We start from the raw sequence: 21,567 nt of genomic DNA on the forward strand, positions 1-21,567 counted from the left end.
CATTAATGTTATTAACTGCAGACAGGATTTTAGTCTCAAGCAACATTAATCTAACTTTGTGATATTAACAATCTTATGAGTGAGTTCAATGGGATTTACTCCCAGATAAGTATGCATAGGATCACAGCCTAGATCTTAGCCCAGAGATAATGCTGACATAGCCTTGCTTTGGCTTATGGGTGGACAGAGAACAAATCCTTTTAACTGAATCTCACATTCCATTTCCTAACTTATGCGATGGAGTTCCAAAATGGGGAGTTGGCTCTTGGCTTATACTTCCATACATGTACTTTTAAAATGAAATTTGCAGGGTGGGATGGGAGAGGAGCTTGTTTTCAATATGGCCTCTGTTTCTTTTACAATTCCCAAATAATTAGCTTCTCAAAATTCTGTAGAAAATCTCCTACAAGGATCTCATTATATCTTCAAGGCTAGGTTTCATTTTGAAGCTGTGTGGATACTGCACATTCCCCCAGAAACCTGACAAAAGCATAGTTCTGGGTTGAATTCACAGAATTTGTTAATTTAGGGTGCCCGTGAAGAGCTTATATGGGGATTGTAGGTACCAAGTGCAGAATTCACATCCATCTCTCATCTGACACTTAAAACATGAATATGAACCAAATCCTCAGATCATGGCAATGTGTGCTTTCCATGTCAGGAGGGAAATGCTTTGACAAGTGAATACTTTAAGCAGAACTGATGCCTCAGAGTAAAGGTTATATAATGAATGGAGCTCAAAGGCAGATCAATGAAGATAAGTTGCCCTGAAGATTCAACATACTTCAAATTTGGAGCTGGGAAAGAACTGCAGGTGAATTCTGCAGGTGAATTGCTGAGGGGAAAGTGAATCAAATCTCTCACACTTTTAAAAAAAAAGAAGAGAGAAAAAAACAAATGAAAGGAATGAAAAGACTCAGAGAGAGAGAGAGAGAGAGAGAGAGAGAGAGAGAGAGAGATTTCAAGAAAAAATAGTTTTAAAGAGGTATGAAAGGGGCAAATTGGCATTACAATAATGTACAGAACAGGCCCTTCCCAACATCATTTATATTGTGAAATCCTGATTATTTGTGCTCATTTTGAAGCGGTCATGCTGCTTCATATCCTGCAACTTCCTTTTGAAATCTCGAAGGGCAGCTAGAAGGTGATGGTGTGGAGGCATCCAGGGGGAGCTGGATGTTGCAACTCTCAGGTGTGGTGGACACCAATGAAAATTAATGTAGACTGGCTGCCCTGGGTGTGTGAGGAAAGGGAAGCAGCAAACCTAAGAGTGCCTCCTTGTGCATATCTACTCAGAAGTAGATATGAGTTCAATCACCACATATGTGGGTAGAGGATTGCAGGCTTCAACACCATTCACAACCCCTAAATGCCTCCTTGTTGTAACCTGCTTAAATTACAGCAATTTAACACATTTATATTAATCAATGACATTAATTCTCAGACACTGATCACAGCCTGAAGCTTTTGAACTCTGGATCATTAGGCAAGTATTTCACTCAATTGAAGGGATTACTGAAGACATCTTTTCCCATTCAACATCTAAGTATGAACTGCTGTCATCACTGTGGTTCTTAGTTTTTATTTTATTTTATGATCACTACAGAAAACATTTAGGCAGCGTGCCTGACCCTTTACTGGCCTTAGGCAAAACCTGCAGATAAAAGTCTCTCAGTCCCCAAATGGATTGACAGCCGCAATGAAGGGAAAAAACCACAAGGCATAGTCTAAAGAAAGGGCAAATTATTTCTATAACAAGCAGCTCAGCAACATGCAACAGAGGTGGGTTACTATCCAGCATTGCCTTCCAAATAGAGACATTTAATGTTCCTTGCTTGCTGTAAGAATTGTAATAATAAAAAAGAGTTTCAGAAAAGGAGCTAGGCTGCCTTATCAGAGCCACAGGGAAGCTGCAGGGTATCCCTTCCTTTGAATGGAAGCTGACAGAATTTGAAAGCTGATCTCTGCATAGCCTACAATCATGTGGATGCTGTGAGCCAAAAGCTACAGGATAGTTATTGCAGAGGGAAAAAGGGTCTCCTGATTCTGAAGAGAGCTACAGCCAGTTTTCATACTTAGAAAAGGCACTAGAACAGAGGTGTGGAACCTGTGGCCACACCAGATGTCATTGGAACCTGAGAGTCCCCCAACTCTCTTAAGCAGTGCTTAGAGATCATGAGAGTTGTACTCCAACGATCTTTGGAGAGCCACAGGTTCTCCACCTCTGGGCCAGATGAAGCAATGGTCTAATGCATTCACAGGAGGGCAGGAAAAACAAATCAAAATATAAATCATTGCATGGAAAATATGCATGATGGTTGTTTACTTCACAGGAATCCCTACATCATGAGAAGACCTAGCATTGACTTGTCTCAGGTTCACAGCAACAGAAGAAGGGGAAAGTACAAAAGCGAAGAACTACTAACATCACTGCCCTGAGCCCCATTGAGTTCAGGAGAGCTTACCCCAGGTAAATGTATATTGGGCTGAAAGCTAAAAGTGTTTATATTGGGGAGCCATGCTAAATAAAAATAATACAGTTTTAAAAGAAAAAAAATCAGTAAATAAAACTAAAAAGTATTGCTTTGAGGCTGTTTTATCTTTTATAAATTTTATGAAATAAACAAAATTTAAAAATTGCTCTCCAACCATGAGTCAATAATCCGCATGAGGATTCTGTTTATAACTTTACCTTTTCTTATCTTTAATGACTTGTTGAGCCAATAATTTCTTGAATTCTGCCAAACGCAGAAGATCTTTTGCTTCCAGTTCCTTCCACCTGCGCTGCTTTTCAGCCCAGTACGTTTTCACCTAAGGTTTGAAAAAACACAAAAGGAAATTTCATAGAATCATAGAGTTGGAATAGACCACAAGGGCCATCGAGTCCAACCCCCTGCCAAGCAGGAAACTTTGAAAAGGAGGAGGCTTCTATCACTGTGAAAAGGCAATTTTGGTTTCAATAATAACGGTTTTATTTGCCCATAGCAAGATAGCAATTTAAGTGTCTATTCCACATTCTCAAACAGAAGAGGGGGGAAACTGGCTTGAGGAATTGCTAGGTATGGCAGTGTTTGCTATAGCATTCTGCTCTTCCATCCTTTTTAGGGGCAGGCATTACAGACGGCTTTATCCCTGCAAACATCAAGAAGGAAGCAGGTTATCTTTGATCTAAGAGTTTCATTCCACACATCCAGAAAAGAGCAATATTTAAATAGCAGTAAAACACCCAGAGGTATACATGCTAGATATGAGCATGTGAATGAAAGAGACAAGAAAAGGCAACAAATGCAATGATGGTCCATTGGATTTTTTTGCTTTTCTCTTAAACACACACACACACACACACACCAGATGTCAAAGGAAGCAGAATAAGGAAAACTGGCAGCATTTGAACTATCCGATCAAAACTAGCACCAATGAAAGCAAGAGCCAGTACTATAATATGAGAAGATATATAGAAAACAACTCTACCATATTTCATAGCTGGTAATTTGGCTGTGATGTTTATAGAATGACATTCAACAACTATGGATGTTTGCTCTGAGCAAAGGCTAATTAATAGGACAAGTGCCGCCTCTGCTGTGGAAAAAAAATCAGTCTACACAGAGATAAACCAAAGCTTAATTAAATTGAAAGAACCGATTTTTCTCTTGAATAAACTCAAAGGGGAGGGGGTGTCCAATTTCCCCTGCTCTTTAAAACTCTTCATTTCTTTGAAGCAAAGAAATAGCAATCACCCCAACTTTGTTTCTCCATCTCTGGACAGTCATGGTCTCAATTAAAATACAATTATTAAACAACAATGTGGTGCATTTTCCACATATTTAAATGAAAGCAATACCAAAGTACAGGCCAAATTATAGGATATTAGGTGTTCCTGGGCCAGTGACTAGAAATGGGCATATATTCCTTTGGATTTTAGAGGAGGAATTGGCTTCTCTGAGAAGGCAATAGATGGAAAGTATGGGATTCCTGGAAGCAATACTTCTTTTAGTGTACAATGTCCACTTGAATGCCCCACCACATCTGTTCACTAATTCACACGTTTTTCGGTGGGTTGGGAGGTGAATTTAGGAGAAAATGAGGATAGATGAATTTTCTGATTGTAAAATATGAATTGTAAAGGCTGTTCCCAATTGAAGTTCAATGAGCAATTTCAACTGATGTCAAGAGATTACTGCATCTGTGTGACTCAACCCTTGGGCGAGTGATAACAGCAGAGCTCAGTGCCTCCTCCAATTGATTTTAGTTTTGTGAAGCCAAGAGGTGCTCAACGCTTGTCGGACAACTGGTCTACATGACCAAAATATACCGATGTGGTACAGTTTTCCTGGTCATTGTTAAGACGAGAACTAGTCCTCTACCGATCCAGACCAGACTCTCTGCACATGGGAAATGGGCCAAAACCCTAAACTGTATTTTATATAATTGACTCTTTATTTTGATTCTTTGTATATCGTATTGTTGTTTTATTGCTATGGCTGACGCAAATAAAGATTCGTTCATTCATGAAAAATGGGAATGACAAGGTGAATTGGCAGAAAAATGGGGTCTTCTCAAGTAATTATTACCAGGAAGAAACGGCAACTTTGTCAGAATCCTGGGCTCTCACATAAGGTAAAGGACCCCTTTATATATATGCATGCATTTAATATTCTTAAGAGAAGCAAAACTGTGATTAACTCAAAAAGCATATGATTTACAATATTTACCTTGTAAAAGGAACAGAAGATGCATCATTCAGTTAAAATTAAGATGGCAAATATACATCAATAATTTACAGCCAACAAAATTAATAGCTTCATTAAAGAACACACACACACAAATGAATCCAAATGAATGTGTTAAATGTCTAGGGTGAATTTTAAGTACATAAATAATTCCTTGGTTTTCCCTAGTGTTTTACAAGATCCTAAACAACATGAACATTTCTATCATGTCCATTTTACTGTGAGCCCAGTGGTTGGAGGACTTAACTATATATTCTGAGGGTTTTCAAAGTCACTCTGACTTACACTAGATGGCAGTCTCCACTCTAACTGGGTATCTACTAAATCTACTGGGCTGATTAAATAAAAGTAGGATAAAATGCTGGCCTCAGCGTTTCCTTGATGTGGAAAGTCAGAGTGCCATCTTACACCATTTTTATGGGTTGATAGGTCCTGTGGCAAGCCTCTGGTGCTAACTTACATTTCAGAGCTGCACATCTCACTAGATTTAATACTTATCCAGCACCCCATGAGTTTTGTGGCCACTTTCAAATGAAAGCAGGAGACAGTCAACCTCCTTGCAACCTTTGATCTCTACAAAACTGATGAATCTACAACCTTGTTTAGGAGCTCTGCTTAACACCTTCAGAGTCGTGGAGCATCTAAATTATATCTTCATGCCTCTTTAAATCCTTCCAAGACAGCTATCTTCAGTAGATTAATTCCAGTGAAGCCACTGGAACTACCCAGAACTAGTGGCTTGACAAACAAATTCAGAGACTTTTTTGTACAATTACAGCTCACATAAGAAAACCTAGCTTGCAGCATTGTTTTAGCTTGCCCAAAGTGTTTGCTGTTATGTGCAATTGCTTCCAAAGCTATCACTTTAAATGCACTTATTTCAATAGATCAAGTCAAATCTATCAGGCAAGCATTTCCTGAAACGCTGACAGTTTCAGCAGATTAGCATTTACCAAACAGGGTTGAAATCTAATATAGATTAATTTTAAGTATCGTTTTATTTAAGCTATTTTATAGGCATATTAGGATGATAGCAGCAACTTGGTATCTCTGATTACTACCACAGTTCTGCTAAATATCACTGGACATGTTTATGCCTTATAATAAAATCTGTCCTATTGTATTAATTGCCTTGTTTTATGCTGTATTGTCCAATACATAAATCACACTCTCTCATAAAATGTTGGTAGGGTCAACAGTCTTTTTGGAATAAACCTGAATAATATTAATAATAAAAAAACTCTGGTCAGCATTATATATATTACTACTCCAAACTGTAGCAGCACACCAACTGTATGGAGCAACATACCCTAATGGTTTTTAATAGATTTTTACGCATTTTTATTGGGCCTACTTAGTTTCCCTAAATGATACATTCTAGACATAATCTGAAAGCATTTCGTGGTAACCTAGTATGGTTTGCTGACTTATGGAGTTGTTGCTGTTGACATCCGTTTGTCTCGAAAGACAATGGAGTGTGCTTCCAGAGATGAAGTCAAACCGCTGGAGGAATCACAGCACCTGCTGTGGCTGTTGAGACCAGTAACTCATAACTGCTGCCTCTTGTGTTATTTTCCCTGTGTTAACTGCACTGAAGTGACCTCTATGGGGCACAAGCTGGGGCATTGTGTTTGGAGGTCCTGGGCTGCCCAGACGACAAGATCACACACACCCCTTCATTGCTGATGTGGTCCAAAGGAAAGCATAACAATAGATCTGGCGATTTGGCACCAGCTTGGCTGCAGGAATTGCTGGAAGGATCTCGTAAAACACTAGTAATAGTAATAGTAGTAATGGTTGCAGTAGTAGCAGGGTGCAGGGTGGGGGGAAGAAATAAAGCAAAACAAGGATATCCCAGAATGCACACACAGAAAGTGCTTGTCCAATGCCTTTGGATCCTAGCCAGGGGGAAATCATATTTCAAGTTCTGTTTGCTAATATACTCTGCCTCTAAAACAGTGGATTTAGAAATGTAAATAAAATAACAGGGGACAGCCCTTGCTAGTCTTCCTCTTGTCACATATTTCAAAATGCCTAAAACAAATGAGCTTTACTGAACGGGGGCAACACTTTCCTGTGAAATAATTAGATTTGCCTTGCTTTTCCTCGATAGCCGAATACATTTGTACAGGAACAAATCATTTGCATGCAGCAAAATGCAGGAGTGATAACATCCATGCAGACCTCGGGAGTAGTGATAAAGGTGCTTCTTGTCTGAATGCAGTTACTCTTTTTATTTGTATAAAACACCCGAATAGTACAAGATTGAGCTCTATGTTTTGCCTGCTTATGTTGCTTATGAGGGACTAGGAAAGAAATACGTTAAACTGTACGGTTAAAACCTGGAAAGCCAAGCTAAAGGGCTGCTATTACAAAGTTGTCCCTTTTTAAAAGGTTGCCCCCCCCCCTCCAATAATGAACAGAATACTGCTTTGTGAAAATAACTTTTACTTAATAGCTACAATGCTGGAAATGGAATTCAGATAAGAAGCATAACATATACTTCCTATGGTACTCCCCCCTTTTTTTTTCTCCTCCCCCAGTGTTCAGCAAAATGAATGCTAATTCAGATATATGGAGTAATATCCACTTTTCTTCTCTCCCTTACTACAGGCAATGGGCATCAGGCCCGCTGTTCACTGAAGCTGTCTCTGTGATGCTCCAATTGCAGTGTGCAGACATTACATTGTGATGCTTATTTGGTGCATTGCAGCATACCTTGCTGCAGCACTGGGAACCACAGTGGTCTTTGCCACATTAGCTCCTGACAGCAAAACCTGCCAGACATTATTTCCTCTCTGTGACAGTGTAGGAGACACATGCATATGCCTGGAACTGTGCTATTAATAAGAATGCCAATTAAACAAACTTGGTATGATCACAGTAAAAATGGCATGGAGTTTTCAAGCTACAACAAGCCCTGGCAGATCTCCACTAAGCACTCATTAATCTCTGTAATAATGTTAGGGACTGTTTACAAGGGTATAAAGTATCAAGATCAATTAACGCTTTAAATGTATTTAACCGTTTAACACATGCCACATACACACACACCACACACTTTGCATACTTTTTCTTTGTCCTCTGCTCTCTGAAGCATTTCTTTCTCCTTGTGAAACTTCTCTTTTTCATCTTCTTCTTTCTTTCTCCTGGCAGCGATAGCAGCTTCCAGTCGGGAAGCCTCTTCCTGCTGTACACGCCACTGGAGGACCTAAACAAAGATGAAGATTCTGTTCCAGTTCAGTTAACAACAGGTTAAAAAACAGTAACACCAAGACAGCAGAGTTTTCTTTTTTTAAAAAAATGGATTGGCTTCAGAAATAGCAAATGGCCAGCACTAGGAAATGAAGAGGAAGCGGACTAGAGTCAGCATTTGTTTATGTATTTGATTCTATCCCATCATTTGATCCAGAAGAATCCCCAAGGTGGCTTACACAAAATAATACAACAAAGCAGCTTGCGGGCTTCTTCTAACTCCTCTGACACATAACATCGCTCCAAAGTCCTTCTCTGCCTGGGATGGGGAAGGGAGGATTGGGGCATGATACTTAATGGAGTAAAGGCTTCCTCCTATCAAACCTGACCATTGGCCATGCTGGCTGGGACTGTTGGGAGCTGGAGTTCAAAATCATCTGGAGGACCACAGGTTCTCCATTCCTGGTTTAGGGAAACAAGCTAACCTTCAACTGTAGTATGAAGTTGGCTTGTTTCCCTGTACTGTGGTTATGATTAGCTACAGTTTAGGGTTTGGATGTAATGCTAAACTGCGGTTAGTTGAAAACAGGAGTAAAAGTCTGAAATCCCTTCATGACAGATGAGAAGAGGTTTAGTGTTACATCTGAAGCTGGTCAGTGTAGCATCTTGAAACAATACAAAAGCATGCAAAACCAAACAGTGTTGGGAGTACACAACAAGAAAGCCTTCCTTTCAAGCCTCCTTCAGCTGAGCAAACAAGAATCTGTCTCTAGCCCAAGGTCATATTCATATGCAGGGGTTTAAATCGGTACGTGATGCAAATGTAACACCTTCCTTGAATAGAATACACATTCCAATTTCTCTACTGCATTCTGTCCTTCCTGTAACATTCACATGCAACACAAATGTGGAGTTGTATTCTCATTCTTTGTAAAGTGCCACAAACGTGGATAGTGCTATATTGTTGGCGTCTGTCTGTATCAAGAGACTATGGAGTGTGCCTGTGGGGTGAAGTTAAACTGCTGGAGAATCACAGCGCCTGCTGTGGCTGCTGAGACCAGTAACTCGTAACTGCTGCCTCCTAGTGGCGTAGCGTGGGGGGACTGGGGAAGCCGTCGCCCCGGGTGCATCGTCAGGAGAGGGGTGCAACCAGGTGCCCCCACAACAGGATCCAATTAGAGCATGACTCTGGTATGCAAGGCAGCTGGTGAGGCAAGCTTCCTTGCATCCAGCTGCGGCTCTGCTCCCAGGTCAGGTCTGACCCGGGGGTGGAATAGAGAAGAGTCGGCAGAGAACTACTGCCCCTCTTCTTGGCTGGGCTGCAGCATGCACAGCTCCGCTGCAGCAGAGAGAGGCTGGGATGCGCACCATGACCGGCCACAGCTACTACATACCCAGGTCAAGCCTGACCTGGGGGAGGAGAGAGGCTGCAGAAATGCAAGGCACCCAGCTGTGGCTACTCCATCCTTGGGTCAGGTCTGACCTAGGGTTGGAGAGAGGCTGCAGCCGTGAGGAAGCTACTGCTTCCTCGCGGCCAGCCCAGCAGCTCTGGCAGAGAGAGGAGAGTGGGGGATAACACTGCTGCCCACTCTCCTGTACTGGGGTGCGTGAGTGCGCCCCCGCACTGCTTTGCGAGGTGAACCGCAGCAGGCTCCTTCCCATTCTACAATTCAGACATGTAAACAAGACCCAAGACTGAAAAGCCAAGTGTCCTCAGGAAACAACCTACCCATTCAATCAATAAAACTATATTTAATTAAAAGCATGTAGGTATTTAATCCTCCAATTTTGTTTAGCGCACCTTTTACTCTAGTCCCCACGACCCTGTTTTAACAATAAAATGCCAACTGAAAACGTAAATAGGCTCATAGACGGTATGAATCTTTCTTTGTGTTTATTTACCGTTTATAGCTCTGAGTAAATAATATGGAAAATAAGCTGAAGGTCATCAGCAGGATCCTTCATGCAGAACCACCTCTCTGCTAACTTGTAAGATTCAGAGGCAAGCTGCCAGAAACCACTGATAGGAATTTTGCATACCACTTCCCTGACCCAAAAAGTTCCTTTAAGGTACACAGAAGCTGAATACTGCATTGTAATAAGCTTCCTGCCTGCCTTCAAGGACTTCCTTAAGCGCTCCAAAAATGTGCACACAGAGCTAACACCTCCATTGAGCTGAATGGGGAAGCCAGGCGTGTGCAGGAGGGCTATGCACATACCACAGGGCACACCATACTCTGGATTGTTGGAGAAATCAGATTCTATATTCTGTCACTGCTCCCAATGTTTTATGTTTAGATACATGGTAATTATTTTCAAGCATCCTTGGCGGTGATCCTCATGCAGCTCTCTCTGCTGAACCGTTAGACATATATTTAGATCAACTTACAGAAGAGCTGTTTCTTAAAAGTGTTTATAAAAATGAGATACATGTGGCCTTCTGCTTGTGGAAAAGCACTCTGTTGAAAAAATCTACAATAATTGCTTAGTTACTGTGCAATAAAAGTGTACCAGAGGCTAAGCTGTATTTTTTGGAATATATTGAGTTCTTAAACAACTTAGGCAGTAATAAACAATGGCATATTAACATAAATAATCATTAGATGGAATTAGTACACTACTAAAAAAAAATACCCTTCACCTATTCCAAATAATTTCCGTTTCTAAAATTGGGAAGTATTATTTATTCCATTTGATTACGCACTGCATACTAATCATTCACCAGCAAAATAGATTACTGAATGTAACGCCTGCCAATCACAAACTCCCAGAGGAGTAAAGGAATCGAGGAACGCTACAGCAAGACTGATCTTTATTACAATGCGGAGGTTGTAATGGAAACTACAATATAGACAGTGAAATTGCTGCTAAGGATCAATAATCTTTGAAGTTTATTTATAAAAGTATCTTATGTCTCTCACACACCCATGCAGCGTGCATTTACATTCCACCAATGATATGCAAACATAGGCATTGTGCAATGTCCAAAGGTAACTTTTTAAAGGATCAGAGGTTATTTTAAAAGAAAGGGTTTTTTTTATCAGATATGTATACACTAAATCCCCCAGCTTCATTCACAACCCAGTTAAAAATCAACAGAAATGCAGCCCGGTTCTATTCATATTTATTGGGAAGTTAAGTCCCACTGTGATTAGAATGACAGAGTCCTGTGTGTGTGTGTGTAGAACGACAACCTGGCAACAAGCCCAAGTACACTTACCAGGAAGGAAGTCCCCCTGAATTTAGTGGGAATCATTTTCAAGTAAACATGCTTAGAATCAAGCTCCAAATCAGCTTATGGGCATTATGGATAAGATTACTACTATTGTGTTGTCTCAATAATTCTTCTATGAAAGACTTTGTATTGCCAGAATTCAGGCACATAATACAGAGCAGCAAGGTATGAGCTTGAGCTATTTAATGCACATACAACCCACTAAGGAAGCCCTTGTGCCATCCTGCATTTCGTATTTCTGAGGTTCATGAGAATACAATAACCTGTATGTAGGCAGCAAAAATCATTAGGAAAATGAAGCCATTGTATAAAGTGTAGAGGCTTTCCATGAGAAATGTCAGTGCAAGGGAATAAGTGGCTAGAAGTAGTTTTGGTGTTTTTTCTGCCAAGGAGATATTGTAATCACCTATTTAAAGCAGATCATCTGCAATGAAGTGTGGAATGATAATAACGAAGGAACCAGGATCAAGTGCTATCATTACAGGGAAACAGCACAAGTTAACAAAATGTGTCAGAATTTCATTACAATATCCTATTTTCAAGGACAGCTATAATACCCTGATGTTTTTATAAGTCTCTCTCAGTATAGATTTTTAATACAAATCTTTTGCTTTCTGGGTTTCTAAACAGAATTTGATATTAAAGCAGCTAGTTCGGCCATTTGTAACCTTGAAAAAGCTAGCAAACTCCGGCTTCCATTCAGTCCTGGAATGTATAAACAAGCATCAATGTATAGTCTTTTTATGCAAACATCTCCAGAACAAACACAATGTGCAGGGCTCTTTAGCTGAACTTTGAGGATGCAGCAACAACAGTCAAAAAAAGGACATGAACGGATCAAAGAGGAACATATACAAAGTGTGACCGGAAAGTTTGGTGAATGGTCACAGAAATCGGACAGTGAGAAATATTCTTACATACATACCTTACAGGCCTTCAAAGTAGGCCCCCTCTGATACAATGCACTGTTGACAACGTTTATAGAACTGTTGGAAACTTCTGGAGAAGTCCTCTTTTTGTACTGCTTTCAGTTCCGTCACAGCAGCTTGGACATGTGAAATGTTGGAAAATCTGTGCCTTTTCAGTGCGTATTTCAGTTTTGGAAAAAGAAAGAAATCTGGTGGGGCCAGAATATGGAAGGTGGGACAACTCGGTAACCTCAGTAATGATTTCACAGGGAATATGCAATTCTTCTGCCATCATTCGGACAGACAAATGCCGATCCTGCATCAATAACTCACAAACTCTGTTGACATGTGCTGCCGTTCTGCTCGTTGACGGTCTGCCAGACCGAGGGTAATCTTCGATGCTTTGCTGCCCTTCACGAAAATGCTTAAACCGCTCATACACTGTCTTTCGAGTTACAGCTTCATCTCCATACACAACTGTGAGCATTTTGTGGGTTTCCAATGCCAATTTACACAATTTAAAAAAGAATTTCATATTGACTCTCTGCTCATTTTCAATCACAACGCACTGCACTATTAACAGCTACTAAATGCTACCGCATGAATGTAGGCCTGTCAACAAATGCCAAGACACGTGCACATATGTTAGCTGAGATACGGACGGACGCCTCCCACGTGTCTCCACAAACCCGGCAGTTCCCATTATCACATACGGGGGGTGATTCACCCTACTTTCCGGTCACACCTTGTACAATCAGCCAATGAGAGCTCTGGATGGCAAGACTGACGCCATGACAAGCTCCAGGGCACCATCAAAGATGAAGTCAAGCTACTGACCAGACCAAAGGAGGCACCTGGAGATGGGAGGAAATGCTATACTCAAAAAAGGCTGGCAAAACCATACCCATGTATTTGTGGGTACCTTTGTATCTACCAGGTTTGACTTTGTGTCATGCCAACCAGCTCACAGCACTGCACTTTTCCTGTTTTTGAAAAACATTCCTTTTCAATTTAAGTTATATGCTCCTAAATACATGCAGAATATTGAATCAACTCGACTGTTAAGAAAAACTGAATAGATTGTCTAATAAGTCATTTCCCCAGTCTAAATTCCATGAGTTCCAAATATATTCATTTTCTTTCCCTAGCTTGTGACAAAAATCAAGTTTGCTGCCAAGATTTCTCCCTTCTTCCCCGCCCCAATTGAATATTTTTTTTTAAAAAAAACACCTCTTATTGACACAGGTTCTTATCAAAAACAGCATGATTCGTCTTCTAAAAACGCACTTGCTCATGAAGAATAGAGCCACAATTCTATGGGAACTGAATGTAATCAGAAAACCTGGTGCTGATGATAGCAAAAATGCATCTTACATTTTAAAGCCTTTAGCGTTAAAGGGAGCTGGCTGAGGATGTGGAGGTCTTTTAGCATACCTTGCTGCCATTGAACAAAAATGATTTAGTCAAGCCAGAAGACAAAGGGTTGTGGTGGCAAGATAATAAGAGTAATAATGATACAGAGTGTAATTGTAGTGCTAGAATTGTAATATTACATCTCTATAATTACAATTATGCTTCTCAGGGAGGCAAAATATCACAGGCTGGCAGAGGTTATGGAAGAAATGAAAGCCTGAGTGCTTTCTTCTAATTTTGAGGAATGATTAAATAAAGTTTCAAAAGCTGAACTCCTTGGACTTTGCATTCTCAACTGGAGAGGAATTTCACAGCTGAAGTAGAAATATCCCCCTTCAACATACATGACGGGAGGAAGGAATATCAGGAGTCATGGGCTCAGCAGCACAGATGGCCCCCTGAAAGATGAAATGGCCAGGCTGGCGATGTCACAGCATGACTGGAGTGGCAGAAACCTGACACTAGCCCTAACCCCATAAAAGTGCTGCTGCACAGGCTAGGGCAATGGCAAAAGCAGGCAGGACACTCCCTGGAGTGGCTGAGGAGAGAGCAGAACGTGTCTTTGAGCTCCTGCTGGGGAGCGAGAAGACCCCACTTGCCCATGGCTACTCCTCTCCAGCCTTTACCTGACAAGGGCTGGGTGACAGCCACAAACCTCCCAACCGTGACCAGCCAGAAGGTATGCTGTTTGACAGGGGTCAACAGATGTCAAAGGAGGCTGGTTTGAGGTTAGTCCAGATTTGGGAGGCAAAAAAGAGCAGTAACTTCTGGATGACACAGACTGAAAGAATGAATGGATGACTGCAGTCAATGGCAAAGCCTCTCATCTCCACCCTTTGGTCTCAGGAGGTGGTACCACTGCCTAGTGAGTTCCACCTACTGAGGCCTATATTTCTACTTCTGACAAGTCCCATCTAATGTTAGACAAGAATGCTAATCGGAATAAAATGAAAAACATTTCCTGAAGAAAATAAGCTGTAGAATTAAATATTTGGTGTGGTTTTTATATATATAAAAAAAGAATCATACCTGTGTTTTTATAATAAATGAACCACAATCACTTTAAAACCAACAGTTTGTTTCCAGTTTGTAGCTGGACTTGTTACTTTAATTATTGGTGTACCCTGCCCTGAAATCATTGGGTAGGAGGTGGGTTATAGATATTCTAATACTGTAAATTATAAAGCATTTCCATAATCAGTTTTCTGAGAGCTGTTAACCCTACTAGTAAAATGAAAGCTCAAAGTGGAATGTGTATATACACACATACTGTATGTACATATCGCTAAGGTGAACATTCCACTAGCGCAAGGATTTCTTCTTGGACCATGGTGTGTTCTCCTGCTATGCACCTTCTAAATCTGTTCTCTGTCCCACTATGTACATATATGTACATGCACACGCCCCCACCATAGTATGGACTGCAAGTTTTTACTCTTTCTGATGCAGTATCAGGAAATGGGCTTTACTGTGTAAACATTAAGCGTGCTGTTTCAGTATTAAACAATTCTGATTGTTAAGCTAATATTAAAGCAGTAGGGAAACTGGCTCCCCCACAGCCTGTTTCACAAATGAGATCACATTTTAGCAAGGCGGCGACTGCCAGGAGCAATAAGCTTTGAATGCCAGTTGTAATTAAAAACTTTACTTTCAAATATATTTCACAGTTTATACATGGTGAAAGGAGGATTTGCAGACTGCACACAGATTGCTTTGCTACACAGAGGGGATACTTCTTCATAGTCAGTTAATTATCTGACTAGTGTACACTGCAAGGATGCAAAGTGCACTAAGCATGACTAATTAAGGCAACAAATTGTATGCTATGGCCCAAAATTTTTCATCCCTTTCCAGTTGTGAACAGAAATTCCCCCTATCGTCCATATGCACAATGAAATAAAAATGCTGTTACACCAATGAGGAAAATGAGTTCAGAAAGATTACAGTTTCCTCCTTTGTGCTGTGACTCTGATGAGCAGAGAAAATATGGCAAAACGGTGGAATAACACTACTTCAGAAATGTGACTGCTCACCAACGTTCTCATAGCAGGTGAAGTTAACCTTCCTCTACTCACGGGCCTCTAGATCACAGGCCGAAAGTATGATTTACAGGCCAGTTCACACACCTCCTCTGTAATCAATCACTTTCACCTATGCATTGCAAATGAGTCATCGGAACCAAACGCCCAAGCATAAGATACATTTTTCAAAGTTTCCATTTCACCCATGTTTCACCAAAGCAGAGACTGCTGCCAGTAACCGATGGGGAGAGGACTGAGGCGGCAGGGGGTTGCTGCAGTGTGGGCGCAGCAGCAGAGCCAATCTGACGCTTTTGCCATTGCACCAACACCACACCAACCTTCTTGTCAGTTACCAGCAGTGACCGCAGCATTGGAATGCCAGGCAAGCAATGCCACCTCAGCCCACCAGCTGCTAATGTCCTTCAACACTTCCTCTGGCCCTTTCACTACAAAGAAGGATGATCTCCCTTCCCTCACCCATGAACTTAACAGTCTGTTGGTCACCTTTCCTCAGCATGCAGGGGATTGCTGACACCAGGCAAGCTGTGGCGTTGAGGTTCATCTGAAAGCCGACTCAGGGCCACAAGTAGTCCTTGGCTCACCATTAGATAAATCCTAATCTATAGTTGAGGGCAGTTTTTTAAAAAAATTACTTAAACATTTCATTTTATAGTCTACATTTCAACGCAAACAATTATATAAGCCGTTCAAAATAATAAAAATGCAGGTGATATTGCCTTCACAAAAGAATCAAAACTATTATTGATGGGATGAAACTAATATACCATTGATTTCAATGGAACTAAAAAGGGACTAATGTCATCTGGATCTAAGTCTATAACTCTGAAATAAGCTTATTCCAAGCTTATTTCTTAGTATTGAAGGAATTTAGCACAAGAAAACGCAACACAGGATAATTTTAGACAACAGCCAGATTGTGTCCACTGAAGTGGTCTAGTTTTTGAGTCTTTACATTAACTTTTCCTTACCAAAGAGTAAATATTTGCCAGTTGCAAAGATAATTATTTGTCCTTGACACGTTTACAACTCCTCTAAACAGACAACCACAAACCACAAGCCTCTCTCCATATCATAAAAACCAAATGCATCTGCACACAAATGTAAACCTGATAATGGCTTCTCTTATTTACAATGAAAGTTCAGAGCCAAATGCATACTGTACATATTTGTTGAAAGGGGGCAGCCCCAGAGGCTCTTGACATCTAAATATCATATAAATTTTGTCTCATCTGTAAGCCTTAGTCTATTCTGTACTTTAACATACGCAGGAAGAAGTGGGTCACAAATCAATCACCATCCATTTAATATTTTCCAAAAGAGTCAAATGAGATTATGTCTGCCTCCAGCAAACACAGTACAGGGACTATGGTCAATATGCTTTAACGCTCATCTGATGGTTAAAGCTAGGGCACAACTAGGTTTTAGAACTAGGATTTTTTAATCCAATGGCAAATGTGGTTTAAAATCCCTCTTACTTTTAGCTTTACCTTGAAGTAATACAAATCAAGCGACTACTGTTGTTCAGCATGAGCCTGCCTAGAAGAAGAGACCTTTGTCTGAGATCCCTTATCAAGTCCCTTTGCAACCCAAAGCAGGGTGAGAGGTGATGGGGTACATGCAGAAAAAAGGCCCTTGTCTTTGGAATAACCTCTCCAGGGAAGATTGCCTGGAGCAGACTCCAGTTGCCTTTGACTTGTCTGGTCTTTTAATCTTGCTTGGCTCTGGCTTTAACTGCCCTTATGCTGAAACCTCACCCTCTTTGGTGGCCATGAAACCAGAAGAGTTATTTCTGCAAGTTTTGGGGGGAGGGGAGTGGGGTTCACAAATTGTTTTGAGGGCAGGGTTGCCACACCAGGCAACTCATTTTAAAAAGGAAAAGGAAAGGATGGGGACCCAAGCACATGCTCTTTTCTACTCTTGCATTCTAGGGAAAAGTGCTGCTAGAGATCCCACCCGCTGATGGCAACTACAGCAGGATTTCCCCCGCCCTCCTTCTCATAAAAAATGGCAGCCAGCAGCAGCTTGCAGCACAGAGATAATGGGTGGGTGTGGGGTCATCTATGTTTGTTCTGCTGCTTTTTATGTTGATATTTGTTCTGGTTTTATCTGTTTGCTTGCTATCTGCTATGGGGATCTTATGGAGGGTAGGATAGTAATGTATAAACACATAAATAAAAAGCAGCTTGTTCTACCTTCAAGAAGATAATTTGCTTTTAATTGGGTTTTAAAAGGTCTGCATATAATTAATCGTATTTTAAAAGTCACCTACTGGATAGCAACCAATTAGGGGGGAAATATGCTGCTCATTCTTGGGCTAGTTATATATTCACATGGTGTATGTGGACATTTTGCAATCAGCAACACGTCACAGGTAAACGCCTCCATTATTTCAGAGGTACACCACCGCTTTGCTTGTACTATCTGTGAAGTGTCTGAATCTATTATGTGTAAAGTCTAACACAATCAAAATGAAATAAATATGCATTTTGCTATTTCTTAAAGTACCAATAAGATCTGATTCTATGTTAAGCATTACTTACACGTTCCAATTTGGTTGAAATAGAAAGGAAAAATATCTATCCTTTAGGCATTATCCATCTATGTAATGCAACTATAAGAAATCTGGGTGTCTTTTTTGGCATTCCAATTTAATTAGAAGCAGAGAACAATAAGAAATAACAAGACACCACAGGAGAGAACTGAGGAGCAAAAGAATAGAAGCAACAGATAAAAGAAGAAGAGGGAAAGTGGTAATGAGAGATTTCTGTAATGAAGCCAGGTCATTTACCATAGTTCTATTTTATTTTTTAAAAAATGTAAACTATAACTTGGAACAATAAAAGAGAAGAAAAAGCTGAGACTTAATACAGAAAGTTGGTCTTTGGAACATGCAAGTAGAAAAGGATTTTTCTTGTGAGACGCATATATGGTTCTCTTAGGTAATGCATGTGCAGGCGAATGAACATAACTTTAAAAATATTCCTAAGAAGAAATCACTTGCTAGAAAAATGGATGTAAAAGTTAAGATTTTGCATTTTGCCAAGCAAAGGGTGGGATTCAACTAAGTTGTTGCATTTGTGGAACAAGGATTGCTTGTACAATGGGACTTCCTGCCTATCCTTCCCCTGCATGCCCCCTAAATCTGGTCTGGAAGGTTGGGGGAACTCCCAAAGTAGGTTTAAGGGGGAACAGAAGAGAGGAACAGAGGCAGAGGGAGAAGAGACAAGGGGGGGGGAGTCCCATTGTGCAAGTCAACTATGTACGCCATAGTGCTGTCAGGAGGTCCTACACATGAGTAGGAGTCCAGCAGAGACACATGCCTGACTGGCATGTTCTCTCCCTCCTGGTCAGAATCTCCCTCCTGGAGATTCAAAAGCTTTCTCCAGCGACTGATACCAAGAGGGATCAGCATACTTCAGGATCAGCAGAGTATAGGCAGTCAGTGTTCAGATTCAGTAGCGCAGCAATTTGGCTAAACTACGTTTATTTACATATATACACTTGGAGCATCATAACTCAGCTCCTTCCTCTTCAGCATTAGACAGCAAAGAGAAAGAGCAAAGGACAAAAATCCTACATCACAGAAACACAGTAATAAAAACATCCTGTCTCCATCACTTCCCACAATGTGGAATGAAAACATACACTGTCATGTGATAAAAACAATCCCATGACTGCAACACGGGAAAAGAATTCTAACAAGTGCTACACTGAATTCCACTCCAAGATTCTACTGCTCTTAACTTTGTCCCCACAGACACTGTCATATTTCAATCATCATGTATCAGTCATCTCCACCACCCCCGACTATTGACTACACCAGGGTTGCAATTGTAATGTTTGTTTATAAAAGAATAAAATGGTTTAAAAGCAGCAACAACAAAAAAGGCTTCTGAGTTTGTGGAAGGAAGCAGCTGTAAGGGAAAGGGGTGACTGGAGAAAATCAACTCCCAGCTTCGACTTTTCCACTAATGGAATGAGCCCTTCCATTTGCAGAAGGGACACTCTTGATCTTACTCCCAATACAAGACTTTTAAGTTAAACCATTGGACAATTGGGACAAAAAGGCAAAGCCTGAATTATTAATAGTGCAGAGACAACTCTGACTTTTCCAAGCGCTTTATTACAACTAATTCAAAACTCATGCAGGAGAGGGCTATCAATGGCTACTAGCCATGATTGCTATGCTCTATCTCCATATTTGGAGGCAGCAATGCTTCTGAATACCAGTCGCCGGAAACCATGGGAGGGGAGAGTGATCTTGTGCTCAAATCCTGCTCGCTGGTTTCTCACAGGCATTTGGTTGGCCACTGTGATAACAGGATACAGTGGTGCCTCGCAAGACGAAATTAATTCGTTCCGCAAGTTTTTTCTTCTTGCGAGTTTTTCGTCTTGCGAAGCACGGTTTCCCATAGGAATGCATTGAAAATCAATTAATGCGTTCCTAGGGAAACCGCCTTCAGACCAGGTCCGGGGACAGTCTGTCCCCCGACCTCTTCTGAAGGCTGGGGGGGGGGACAAGGGCTTTTCTTCCCACCCCCAGCCTTCAGAAGGCTGTTCTGAAGGCTGGCGGTGGGAAGAAAAGCCCTTCTTCCCACCTCCCGCCCCGCAAGCTCCGGGGACAGGAGGGCTTTGCTGCCGACCGCCAGCATTTTAAAAGCCCCTGCTGTCCCGGGGCGATTTTAAAATGCTGGCAGGCGGGAGCGAAGTCTCTGCTGTCCCGGGGAGATTTAAAAATGCTGGGGGTCGGCAGCGAAGCGTTCGCTGCCAACCCCCAGCATTTTAAAATCTCCCCGGGACAGCAGCGAAGTCTCTGACAGAACACATCCAGATGCAACAAAATACATTTAAAAATGTTTCATAGACAAGATTAAAAGGAGGGGGGAGAGATAAAGGATTTTATAAGCAGATGGGGCATCATATGGGCTGAATCAGGAGGCGACTTTGGCAAGGAAGATGTTTTCCAGATCCTGGGAGCAGGAGGCACTAAGGGAGAGTTGTGGCGTTTACCCCTCCTAGGTGTGTGACATCATACTGGGTTCATAAGGAAAGGGTTAACTAAGTGTAAAATGACTAACCTATAGGAACCCAAGGGGAGGAGTTAGAGTTAGAGTAAGAGTTGTTAAGAAGTCAGTCTGGAGTTAGAGAAGAGAGAGGGAGGATAAGTCTGTGGGTTGGGCTAGTCTGATGTGAGAGAGTGAGAGAATCTGTTAAGAGGAGTCAGTCAAACAGTTGAGATAATCAGTCACAAGGTATTAGAATGATATAGGCCGGTAAAGAAACTAAGGTTAAGAAACTGACAAGAAAATTATCTGAGAAACCATAAACTTGTTAATGCTTATAAAATAAACTTGTTTATTTGGTTTAATTTTAACAACTGTCTGGACTCAGTGTGTACCCAAGAGTAACAGGTTGGTGGCAGCGGGGAAGCAATCACAGTGAAAGGCACAGGGATCAATAGACTGTCAAACGTCCAGGGACCCTGTGTGATCACCACAAGAGTCTTTACAGGAATATCACAATGTTCTCGGGGAGCGAGACAGTTTCTGACAACATGAGTATCTCAACAATTCTATTCTCATTTGCCTTCCTACTTGCCAAATGTGTTGGTTTGGGGAAAACTGCCATGTTGCACAATATAACAGATAGTTTGTTTATAAAGATATCCCAGTTTCCCATTGGTGCAATCCAGAAGAAAGCAGCCATATGGTTCTGTTGATTTACCCTATTCGGCTTCTCAAGATGCTCCAAGGATTTGTCCTTGGAGGAATTCAGTTTCATTTTAAAGCTCTTGCTGATTTTGATGGAATTAAAAATTCATCCAATAATTTGTTCATGTTAAAATCAATTAAAATGTTCCTTTTTAAAAATTTATTCACTCTTCCACATTCCATGCTCTGTGGGGCAAAGCATGGGTATTTAGCAATACAATATCTTATTATTCGTTTATTATGAATTGTTCTACAACAAGTGTAAGGAATCAGTGGCCCTCCTGATGCTGCTGAACCGCAACTCCCATCATCCCCAGCCAGCATGGCCAATGG

The 21,567-nt window shown here is 41.1% G+C and overlaps 1 protein-coding gene across 6 annotated transcripts in view; it reads right to left on the bottom strand.

The window, feature by feature from the left end:
- CCDC148 (coiled-coil domain containing 148) overlaps positions 1-21,567 on the bottom strand; it is a gene marked incomplete at its 5' end in the record, with an annotated part of 101,770 nt that overhangs the window by 16,810 nt on the left and 63,393 nt on the right. For all 6 annotated transcript variants that reach the window (XM_083494004.1, XM_083494001.1, XM_083494000.1 and 3 more), the window contains 2 exons: positions 2,693-2,811; positions 7,801-7,941. In XM_083494004.1, coding sequence (XP_083350130.1) covers positions 2,693-2,811; positions 7,801-7,941 — 260 coding nt within the window. The remainder of the gene's footprint in view (positions 1-2,692; positions 2,812-7,800; positions 7,942-21,567) is intronic.

The sequence above is a fragment of the Podarcis liolepis genome, assembly GCF_965112155.1.
Source record: "Podarcis liolepis genome assembly, chromosome: 1".
Taxonomy (NCBI): Eukaryota; Metazoa; Chordata; class Lepidosauria; order Squamata; family Lacertidae; genus Podarcis; species Podarcis liolepis.